The following is a 12,675-nucleotide window of genomic DNA, read 5'->3' on the forward strand; positions in this document are numbered from 1 at the left end:
GAAAATAGTGGGAGCGAGAAAGCATGTTATTTCCCCTTTGATTTCTGTTTTTCTCAGAACCTTTCATGTCAAGGTTCAGTTCAGTCACTCAGTAATGTCCAACTCTTTGTGACCCCATAGTCTGCAGCACACCAGGCTTCCCTGTCCATCACCATCTCCTGGAGTTTGCTCAAACTCATGTCCATTGAGTCGGTGATGCCATCCAAACATCTCATCCTCCGTCATCCCCTTCTCTTCCTGCCTTCAGTCTTTCCCAGCACCAGGGTCTTTTCCAATGAGTCAGTTCTTTGCATCAGGTGACCAAAGTATTGGAGTTTCAGCTTCAGCATCAATCCCTCCAGTGAATATTCAGGACTGATTTCCTTTAGGATTGACTGGTTGGATCTCCTTGCAGTCCATGAGTCTTCTCCAGCACCACAGTTCAAAAGCATCAGTTCTTCAATACTCAGTTTTCCTTATCATCCAACTCTCATACCCATAAACAGCTGCTGGAAAAACATAGCTTAGATTAGATGGGCCTTTGCTGGCAAAGTAACGTGTTTACTTTTTAATACGCTGTCTAGGTTGGTCATAGCTTTTTTTCAAAGAAACAAGTGTCTTTTAACTTTATGGCTGCTGTCACCATCTGCAGTGATTTTGGATCCCTCCAAAATAAACTCTGTCACTGTTTCCATTGTTTCTCCATCTATTTGCTATGGAGTGATGGGACAGGATGCCATGATCTTAGTTTTTTGAATGCTGAGTTTTAAGCCAACTTTTTCCACTCTCCTCTTTCACTTTCATCAAGAGGCTTTTTAGTTCCTCTTCACTTTCTGTCATAAGGGTGGTGTCATCTGCATATCTGAAGTTATTGCTATTTATCCCGGCAGTCTTGATTCCAGCTTGTGCTTCATCCAGCCCAGCGTTTCTCATGATATACTCTGCATATAAGTTAAATAAGCAGGGTGACAATACACAGCCTTGACATACTCCCTTCGCAATTTGGAACCAGTCTGTTGTTCTATGTTCAGTTCTAACTGTTGCTTCTTGACCTGCATGCAGATTTCTCAGGAGGCAGGTAAGGTGGTGTGGTATTCCCAGCTCTAAGAATTTTCCACAGTTTGATGTGATCCACACAGTCAAAGGCTTTGGCATAGTCAGTAAAGCAGAAGTTGATGTTTTTCTGGAGCTCTCTACCTTTTGATCTCTGGTTCCTCTGCCTTTTCTAAAACCAGCTTGAACATCTGAAAGTTCACGCCTCACATATTATTGAAGCCTGGCTTGGAGAATTTTGAGCATTACTATACTAATGTATGAGATGAGTGCAATTGTGGGGTAGTTTGAATATTCTTTGGCATTACCTTTCTTTGGGATTGTAATGAAAACTGACCTTTTCCAGTTCTGTGGCCACTGCTGAGTTTTCCAAATTTGCTGGCATATTGAGTGCAGCACTTTCACAGCATCATCTTTTAGGATTTGAAATAGCTCAACTGGAATTCCATCACCTCCACTAGCTTTGCTTGTAGTGATGCTCCCTAAGGTCCGCATGACTTCACACTCCAGGATGTCTGGCTCTAGGTGAGTGATCACACCAACGTGGTTATCTGGGTCATAAAGATCTTTTTTGTATAGTTCTCTGCATTCTTGCCACCTCTTCTTAATATCTCCTGTTTCTGTTAGGTCCATATCATTCTTGTCCTTTATTGTGCCCATCTTTGCATGAAATATTCCCTTGGTATCTCTAATTTTCTTGAAGAGCTCTCTAGTCTTCCCCATTCTATTGTTTTCCTCTATTTTTTTGCATTGATCACTGAAGAAGGCTTTCTTATCTCTCCTTGCTATTCTTTGGAACTCTGCATTCAGATGGGTATATCTTTCCTTTTCTCCTTTGCCTTTAGCTTCTCTTCTTTTTTCAGCAATTTGTAAGGTCTCCTCAGACAACCATTTTGCCTTTTTGCATTTCTTTTTCTTGGAGATGGTCTTGATCAGTGCCTTATGTACAATGTCACAAACCTCTGTCCATAGTTCATCAGGCACTCTGTCCATCAAATCTAATCCCTTTAATCTATTTGTCACTTCCACTGTATAATCATAAGGGATATGATTTAGGTCATATCTGAATGGTCTAGTGGTTTTCCCCACTTTCTTCAGTTTAAGTTTGAATTTGGCAATAAAGAGTTCATGATCTGAGCCACAGTCAGCTCCTGGCCTTGATTTTGCTGACAGGATAGAGCTTCTGCATCTTCAGCTTCAACGAATATAATCAATCTGACTTCACTGTTGACCATCTGGTGATGTCCATGTGTAGAGTTGTCTCTTGTGTTGTTGGAAGAGGGTGTTTGCTATGACCAATGTGTTCTCTTGGCAAAACTCTGTTCACCTTTGCCCTGCTTCATTTTGTACTCCAAGGCCAAAATCGCCTGTTACTCCAGGTATTTCTTGACTTCTTACTTTTGTATTCCAGTCCACTATGATGATGGGGACATCTTTTTTTGGTGTTAGTTCTGCAAGATCTTGTAGGTCTTCACAGAACTGTTCAACTTCAACTTCTTCTGCGTTACTGGTCGGGGCATAGACTTGGATTACTGTAATATTGAATGGTTTGCCTTGGAAACGAACAGAGATAGTTCTGTCATTTTTGAGATTGCATCCAAGTTCTGCATTTAGGACTCTTTTGTTGACTAAGAGGTCTGCTCTATTGCTTCTAAGGGATTCTTGCCCACAGGAGTAGATATAATGGTCATCTGATTTAAATTCACCCATTCCGGTCCATTTTAGTTCACTGATTCCTAGAATGTCAGTTGTCACTCTTGCCATCTCCTATTTGACCGCTTCCAATTTACCTTGATTCATGGACCTAACATTCAGGTTCCTATGCAATATTCTTCTTTACAGCATTGGACTTTGCTTCCATCACCAGTCACATTCACAACTGGGTGTTCTCGCTTTGGCTCTGTCTCTTCCTTTTTTCTGGAGTTATTTCTCCACTCTTCTCCAGTAGCATATTTGGCACCTACAGACCTGGTGAGTTCATCTTTCAGTGTCCTATCTTTTTGCTTTTTCATAGTGTTCATGAGGTTCTCAGGCAAGAATACTGAAGTGGTTTGCCATTCCCTTCTCCAGTGGACCACGTTTTGTCAGAACTCTCCCCTATGACCTGTCTGTCTTGGGTGGCCCTACATGGCATGGCTCATAGTTTCATTGAGTTAGACAGGCTGTGGTCCATGTGATCAGTTTGGTTAATTTTTTGTGATTATGGTTTTCATTCTGTCTGCCCTCTGATGGATAAAGATAAGAGGTTTATGGGAGCTTTCTGATGGGAGAGACTGACTGTGGGGGAATCTGGGTCTTGTTCTGATGGATGGGGCCATGCTTGGTAAATCTTTATTCTAATTTTCTTTTGATGGGTGGGGCTGTGTTCCTTCCCTGTTGTTTGACTGAGGCCAAACTATGGTAGGGGTAATGAAGATAATGGCAACCTCCTTCAAAAGGATTTGTGCACGCACTGTTGTATTCAGTGCCCCGACCCTGCAACGGGCCGCTGTCGACCCACATCTCCACCAGAGACTCCTGGACACTCACAGGCAAGTCTGGCTCAGTCTCTTGTGGAGGCACTGTTCCTTTCTCCTGGCTGCTGATATGCACATGGTTTTGTTTGTGCCCTCCAAGAATCTGTTTCCCTGGTCCTGTGTAAGTGCTGTAATCAAATCCCACTGGCCTCCAAAATCAAATTCCCTGGGGATATTTTTCTGGGGGGAAGCAAGATGGTGGAGTAGAAAGACATGAGCTCATCTCCTCCTGCAAGAACTCCAAAATTGCAACTTGCTGCTGAACAACCATCGACAGAATAATGTTGGATCTCACCAAAAAAATATACTCCACATCCAAAGGCAAAGGAGAAGCCCCAGCAAAATGGTACGAGGGGTGAAATTGCATTTAGAATCAAACCCCATACCCGCCAGAGACTCTTGGAGGGCTCAAACAAAATCTTCTGCACACTGGGACCCAGAGACCCCATAGAGACTGAGCCAGACCTGCCTTTGAGTGTTTGAGTGTCTCCTGCAGAGGTATGAGTCAGCAGTGGCCTGCCACAGAGGCAGGGGCTCTGGGTGCAGCAGACCTGGGTCACACAGCGTGTGGCATAAGCCCTCTTAGAGGAGGTCGCCATTAGCCTCACCATAGAGCCATAGAGCAGATGACCCACAAACTACAGAACAATTATACCAAAGAAATGCTCTCACTGTTAAGAAATTTCTAGGACCCACAACAGAATTCCCAACCTGGGGATCCGGCAAAGGGAATGAGAATCCCCAGGGGACTTGATTTTGGAGGCCAGTGTGATTTGATTTCATGTCACATCCATATCTAAAATTTTGACTCTTCCTCTGATGATCTATCTGTGCTTGATGCTTATTATGTACAATAAATACAGACTGGTGTTTTTAAAAAAGTATGATAACAGTGAAGCAATTCCTAGGAATGGACAAGTAACTTATTTCCTAAACATGTGAAACACTTTCATATCTCTATGTAATTGCTGATATTTTTTCCCTCTGAAATAATCTTATTTCTGTTATTTGAACAATTCTTTTGGAATCTAACCTCAAAGTCATCTCTTTCTTACGCTTTTCCTTAATATACATTTACCTACTCCAGACAGAACAATTGTTTCCTTGTCTGTATCTTCTGCAATTATAGGAGTTATCACACTGAATTCTATATATTTTAATTTAATGTGTCCATTTCTCCAGAGACTGTGGTTTTTTTGAGCTGGTGATCACGTCTTATCTGTTTTCTCAGTTTTTGTCCTCTGAAAATCAGATACCGAGACAGAAGTAGTTATGAAAACTTATTGACAGAAATGCCTGTGAAGGATAAAGAAGTGGAAAGCAAGAGCAGGCAGAGAGGTGCAGCCAGACACAAGGAAGAGAGAGCAAAATGGAAAGAAGAGGTTGCTGTTTAGTCCCTCAGTCGTGTCTGACTCTTTGCCACCCCATGAACTAGAGCCCCCTAATCTCCTCTGTCCATGGGATTTCCCAGGCAAGAATAGTGAAGCGGTTGCCATTTCCTTCTGCAAGGAATCTTCCCAACCCAGGGAACGAACCCATGTCTCCTCTATTGGCAGGCAGATTCTACTGTTAAGCCACCAGGAAGCCCTAAATAAATCATACGTACCCTGTTTAGCAGGCTTCTCAAAGAAATCGTGTTTATGCAGTTAAGCTCATGAATATTTTCAGATATTCACTGTTTAATATAAGACAAACATACAGAGAAGAAATAAAAGAATAGCCTCTCTTTACCTGTTTAAAATTTTTGTTGCAGTATAGTTGATTTACAGTGTTGTGTTTATTTCTGCTGTACAGCAAACTGAATCAGTTATACATACACATATATCAGCTCCTTTTTAAAAACTTCTTTCCCCATATAGGTCATTACAAAATATTGAGTAGAGTCCCTGTGCTATAGAATAGATACTTACTTGTTATCTATTTTATACATGAAAGTGGAAGTGTCAGTTGCTCAGTTGTGTCCAACTCCTTGCCATCCCGTGGACTGTAGCCCTCGAGGCTCTTCTGTCCATGGGATTTTCCCGGCAAGAATACTGGAGTAGGTTGCCATTCTCTTTTCCAGGGGATCTTCCTGACCCCGGGATCGAACCTGGGTCTCCTGCATTGCAGACAGATTGCTTGCCATTTGAGCTATCAGGGAAGCCCATTTTTATATAGTAGCGTGTATGTGCCAATCTGCATCTCTAAATTTATCCCCCCCCGCCTGAGCTCCTGCTAACTGTAAGTTTGTTTTCCAAAGAATAGCTCTAACAATATACATTCAAAGCACTGAGATAAACTTCGGTCAATTCAGAATTAGGTATTTTATTTTATTAATAGTGCTCTTTAAAAGTTTGACAGTGTAAGTATCTATTGGATTACCTGCATGTTTATAGACAGCTATAGAGTGATTCTTCACTCTCCAACTGAATTGGCAAGTTTTTTTTATATTAATGTGACCGTTTGATTCAGGAAGCATTGCAGATAATTTTGAATCTGAATTTATCATTGATCCTGCCTCAGTTTTGAGGCATAGTGAGAAAAGTCTGGACCGCAGATTTCAGATCTGGACCCTGTGCTGCCCACTGTGAAAGCAAACTAATTTCCGGGGACCTTGCTTCCTTCCCAGAATAAATACCGCCTGACAAGTTTTTGTTGTATGTTGACTGATCCAGGTCTTGCTGTGAACCAGCTGCTCTGCTGGGGGGCTTTGCACACAGGATCTCATTTAATCCTCCCTGTGACCTTGGGCTGACCTCTAACATCCCTTCCTCTGCCCTGGGCTTCTGCCATTGGCTGTCTTAGGATGTAGAACAGCTGTGTTCTTATTTTAGTTGTGCTGTTATTCCCTTTGGCTGGGAACAAAACGCATGAGCCATGATGTTTTCATGTTTCAAAATGGGCTTTGAAGAGAACAAATTTTCCTGTTTGGAAATGCCAAAACAGGCACAATGCCTTTCAAATCCCTCTTTGCTGCTATTTGCCAACTGAGTACAGTGGGATTCGGGCTTGTAGACATAGACACAGTCAAGAGTCTGTCTCTTTGGGCCTCTTTTCCTAGTGCAGTACTTTGCATGTAATAGGAATTAAAATTATGTTTTGTGGAAGAAAATACTTTATTCATTTTCTTTGCCAATTTGTAACTCTTATGATTGAATAAACCATCATTTATAGGTACTAGTTTGGGACATTTTACCATTTCATTTCTTCTTTAGTGTTATATATCTCCTATTTATGGATCTATTGACATATGCTTGCAAAGTCTTAGTTTCCTTATTTTTAAAACTAGAAATAAAATAAGGACAATCAGAATGTCTACTCTCCTTATCACACAGTGTTGCTAAAATTAAATGAGGTAATATATGTGAAACTGATTTATAGTATATAAAGTATTAGACAACTATTGTCATCATTATTGCTGTATATCCCAAATTAGGGTTCTTTTTTCTTCAAAGTAATCTCTTTGGAAGAATATACTCTTATTTCAATTGTTAATTTCAACCATACAGCAAAGTGTTTCAGCTATATATACATATATATTCTTTTTTAGTTTTTTCCACTATAAGTTATTTGTATTATAAGATATGAGTCTCATTTCCTGTGCTATACAGTAGGACCCCATTGTTTCCTTATTTTATATACAGTAGTGTATATATGTTAATCCCAGACTTGTAGTTTATCTCTCTTCCCCTCTCCCTCACTGTTTCCTTTGGTGACCATAAGTTTGTTTTCTATGGCTATGAGTTTATTTCTATTTTGTAAATAAGGTCATTTGTACCATCTTTTAGATTCTATGCATATGTGATATCATATGATATTTGTCTTTATCTGACTTATTTCACTTAATATGATACTCTTTAGGTCCATCCATGTTGCTGCAAATGGCATTATTTCACTTTTTATGGAGTAATATTTCATTTTTATCCATTTATCTATCAATGGACATTTAGGTTTCTTCCATGTCTTGGCTATTGTAAATAGTGCTGCTGTAAACACTGGGGTGCATGGTATTTTTCAAATTAGAGTTTTCTCCAGATACATACCCAGCAGTGGAATTGCAGGATCATATGGTTACTCTCGGAGAAGGCAATGGCACCCCACTCCAGTACTCTTGCCTGGAAAATCCCATGGACAGAGTAGGCTGCAGTCCATGCGGTCACTGAGAGTCAGACATGACTGAGCGACTTCACTTTCACTTTTCACTTTCATGCATTGGAGAAGGAAATGGCGACCCACTCCAGTGTTCTTGCCTGGAGAATCCCAGGGATGGGGGAGCCTGGTGGGCTGCTGTCTATGGGGTCGCACAGAGTCAGACATGACGGAAGCGACTTAGCAGCAGCAGCAGCATGGTTACTCTATTTTTAGTTTTTTAAGGGAGAATATTCTTGTTTGTAGGAAACACACGTTAAGTATTTGTGGATATGAGTATCTAGTCAGCAATTTATACACATATGGAAAAATATTAATTCTCTTCACATTATACTTGCAACTTTTCTGTAAATTTGACATTATTTCAAGTTATATATAAACATGTTTACATATAAACAAATAAAAATATATAAAACATGCTATATATGAAAAAATATATATATAAAATTCTATTTCCCCATTTTATTAAAATTCTCACCAAACCAATTTTAGGTTACTTATCAGCCTCCCCTCATAGCTAAGTAAGTTATGAAAATTAAATTCTAATAAATGAATTAGAAAAATCTGATTTTAAAGTACTGTAGTAATATAATTTATATATTATAATTATATTAAATTTCATAAGTCATCATTTTAATAAGTAGGAGAAATAGAACTCATTTATCTAGGTTACCAGCTAAGTAGCTGTTCTAGTCATAGCTGTTCTAGTCATAGCTGTCCAAGTATAGCTGCAGTCTGGTCTCTGCCTTGGCAGAAAATTAAAGGCTGCGGGGTTTCCTAGGTGGCGCTAGTGGAAACCCTCCTGCTAATACAGGAGACGTAAGAGATACAGATTTAATCCCTGGGTTGGGAAGATCCCCTGGAAGAGGGCATGGCAACTCACTTCAGTATTCTTGCCTGAAGAATCTCGTGGACAGTGGAGCATGGCAGGCGACACAGTCCATGGGGTCGCAAAGAGTCGGACACAACTGAAGTGACTAGTGCACACACACACAGGCTGTGCAGTCCAAGAAAAGGCTCATACAGTGCCCGCGAGCCAATTGCTAACTGTTCAGAATGCTGTGTGCCAGTTTTAAACACAAGTGTTTTGTGAAATCAAATTGCATAAACTTAAAAAAAATCAATTATGCTAAAAGGAAAGGTAATGCTCAAACTCATTGCATCTTAGTTGTTTACTGCATTTTTCTATAACCTCTGCTCTGGAGGTTATTTTTGACCATTGTACTCACATGGTGAAAATATCCTATCAGGATGTCCTGCCCTTCTTCCTGTCTCCAGTTCAGGGACATTACAGCTTGCAACTGGCCCTCAGTTCCATTTCACTTGTCGTGGAAGGGTAGCTCCCTTCTTTTCTGTTCCTGGTGGGAATAAATTGAAAAACAAGACAGGGGCCAGCAGGTAGAAAAGCAAATAAAATCTTTACTGTCAATAAAGGCTGGGTTGCATGAGAACAAAAATGGACACAACTCTATATCCTCCAATCTAGGCCTGGGAACTTGAGGGGAAATCAGTCCTTAGAGTAGATATTCACAGAGAATAGAGAGGGGAGAAAAAAACACCCAGACCTTTTCCTTTTTCCTTATCTCTCTTCCTTTCCCCTGAGTCTATAACACAAGGATTCTATAGTATTTAAATTCTGAAATAAAAAAACTTTAGGAGATTTTTTTGCTCTGATTTATTCTTTCTTTTCTCTTTTTTCTCATTAGATTTTTTTTTCTTCTTTCAGTTGATTTTGCACCCAGAGTTCCTGTCCTCCACCAGCCCCTTGCTACCCATGGATTATGAAGAGTTTGTCCGAGGTTGTCATCTTGGAGTATTTCCATCATACTATGAACCTTGGGGTTATACTCCAGGTATGTGACATGTATAGATTGTGAGATGCTTTAAACTGTATTAGAATATTATTCTACACATAAGTATGTAATATTCCAAGTTGATATGTCATTTCTACTAAGGTTCTGGTTTTGTTTGTTTTAAAAGTGATTTTGGTCGGATCTATCCCAGATCAGATTTACGCTTTGTTGCTTCTGACATAAGCGTAAGGACATAATGCATGTGTGCATGCTAAGGTCAACTTCAGTTGTGCCCAACTCTTTGCGACCCTATGGATTGTAGCTCGCCAGCCTCATCTGTCCATGAGATCCTCCAGGCAAGAATACTGGAGTGGGTGGTTGTGCCCTCCTTCAGGGTATCTTCCCAACCCAGGGATCAAACCCACCTCTCCTGTGTCTCTTGAATTGGCAGACAGGTTCTTTACGACTAGTGCCACCTGGGAAGCCTGAGGACATACTATGTAATCTTTTATATAAGTGTAAGAGGTTGTGGTTGGGCATATTTTAGTATCTGAATTGTTGCCTCATTGCATTCCAAAGAAAAAGACTGTTTTATAAAGAATATATCTTTTTAGTTAAATTCACCAGTCTTATCCATTAATATGAAGGAGAAACTAACTACAAGGAAATTAATATGAGAAACGATTATTTCTGAAACTGTTACAAAATTTATTTCAGAAGAATCCTTTTTTAAGTTAAGGATATATTTATCTTTTAATTACATAATGCATTCACATGGTTAAAGACACAAATAGTATAAAGAGATGTATGGTGAAAAGTCATCTTCACACCCTTGTCTCTCAAAAAAAGAGGTAAAGATAGCATGTCAGTTTGGTGGTAGGCATTATGCCAATGACGTAATTCCATTCAGACTCCGCACCTGCCCACCCTCCTTTTTTTTCCACAGGTGGTAGATTCTCAGATCCACTGTCTTTTTTTCTTTTCTGTATCCTACTAACTTGCTTGTCAATGGCATCAGGGGCTGGCAATTTGTATTTGTACTGAAATGCCTAATTAAAAAGGAAACAATTATTTTATATGCCAATGCAAAGAAGACATTGATGACTTTTCCATCTTCTTGGTAATCAGAGATTTTCCTCCCAGTACAGCTATAATTCTATTTATAATTGAAAATAAAAGGCTCAGAAAACATTTTTATTTATAATGAATACATTTTGCCTTCTGCATCTCAGTGTCATCATGGTCTAAGTAAGGGGCAGCAGCAATTAGGGTGAGAGCGGTCATAGGCTGAATTATGAGGAAGGTTTTTCTAATCTTTACATTCTGACCCCAGAATTTAAGTATAGAATTTTAAAGTCTATATAAATAGGATACTATACTCTTTACAACAGGAGTGACAAGGCTCTGCATCTTTTGATAAAGTTCCTTTTATATTGTCTTAGGCTCCAGCAAGAATAATTTGCCAGCAGCTGTAAAACCATAAGAATGTTTGCGGAAAGATTAATAAAGAATTACCCATTCTTGAAACATGACATAGTAAAGTTACTAATCTGAATCCTCCAGTTCTCTCTCTCGTAGTTCTAAAAGTTGTTTTTGGCACCAATTCCATTTTCGTGAAGGCAGTATTTTCTTACTTGTAAAATGCCCAAACAGTTATCTTAAATTGTTTTTAATAAAGTAACTATCTTTTGAGATACATTGAAACAATTCACTTGACGAACTGGCAACTTTGGTACTCCTATTCTTTCTAGTAAGTAATATAATTTTCAACTGTAAATATGGAGGACAAAAAAGGACAAAACCAAACCATGAGTGACAACGGGAATGTGGGAAGTCATTTATACTGGATAAAGAGAAGGCTTTTATTTCCCACCAGAATATCATATTATAGGACAAAGGCAAACTTAACCTGAAGAGCTATATCTAGCTTAAGACAAAGGCCAGCAAAGCTGTTATAAAAGATAAATAGATGAAAAGGGGTGTGTGAGAAATCCATGCCAAACAGTGACTGAATCCTTCTCTGTTTTAAATTAACTAAAAGAAATTGGCCCCTTATTTCCTAACTTGAATTACAGAAATAGCAGAAACTTTGGTGGTATAGGTTTGGTATTAGCATATTAGATAATTTTTTAGAAAAATTGCTTTATGTGGTGCCAACTCTCACTCTGGAAAGTATTAAAATCTGTGTTTTATGTTTTGAGAAAACCCAGAGAAGATAAACACTGACTTCATTAATTTCATTCAGTGGACACATACGGTGTTTACAAAGGTGCCTGAAATTGTATTCAGTTCAGTTCAGTTCAGTTGCTTAGTCGTGTCCAACTCTTTGCGACCCCATGAACCGCAGCACGCCAGGCCTCCCTGTCCATCACCAACTCCCGGAGTTCACTCAGACTCACGTCCATAGAGTCAGCGACGCCATCCAGCCATCTCATCCTCTGTCGTCCCCTTCTCCTCCTGCCCCCAATCCCTCCCAGCATCAGTCTTTTCCAATGAGTCAACTCTTCACATGAGGTGGCCAAAGTACTGGAGTTTCAGTTTTAGCATCATTCCCTCAAAAGAAATCCCAGGGCTGATCTCCTTCAGAATGGATTGGTTGGATCTCCTCACAGTCCAAGGGACTCTCAAGAGTCTTCTCCGAAACCACAGGTCAAAAGCATCAATTCTTCGGTGGTCAGCCTTCTTCACAGTCCAACTCTCACATCCATACATGAGCACTGGAAAAACCATAGCCTTGACTAGACGGATTTTGCTGGCAAAGTAATGTCTCTGCTTTTCAATATGCTATCTAGGTTGGTCATAACTTTTCTTCCAAAAGTGTAAAAGAATATTTAATAAAACTAAGGATCTGTGAAGTTTCATAGAATTGTAGGCAAAATTTTTCTGGGGAGGAGTTCTAGGGTTTCATCACATTCTCAAATGAGTCATTAATCCCTAATTCAATTTCTTCTCCTCATCCATCTTTCCCCAGATTTGAAAACCACTACTCTCTGGAGCTAAACCAAGAGGAAATACTTGCAGAATAGGAGTACATGGGTCATGAGGAAATTTTTTTTATCCACCATCCCCACTAATCAACCAAGAAAAATTCCATAATTGAATATAAATTTCATGTTAACAATTCAATCATCCTTGAGTGAGGTAACATCTGAGATTGTCTGGAGAAAAGGTTTTGATTAAAAGGTGATAGAGGATTGAAATAAACC

General features: G+C 39.6%; 1 protein-coding gene across 1 annotated transcript in view; it reads left to right on the forward strand.

The window, feature by feature from the left end:
* Positions 1-12,675, forward strand: part of GYS2 (glycogen synthase 2) — a 57,404-nt gene that overhangs the window by 38,265 nt on the left and 6,464 nt on the right. Inside the window, exon 12 of the mRNA XM_052640734.1 lies at positions 9,403-9,529. Within this exon, the coding sequence (XP_052496694.1) occupies positions 9,403-9,529 (127 nt within the window). The remainder of the gene's footprint in view (positions 1-9,402; positions 9,530-12,675) is intronic.

This window comes from Budorcas taxicolor, chromosome 5 (genome assembly GCF_023091745.1).
Source record: "Budorcas taxicolor isolate Tak-1 chromosome 5, Takin1.1, whole genome shotgun sequence".
Classification (NCBI taxonomy): domain Eukaryota; kingdom Metazoa; phylum Chordata; class Mammalia; order Artiodactyla; family Bovidae; genus Budorcas; species Budorcas taxicolor.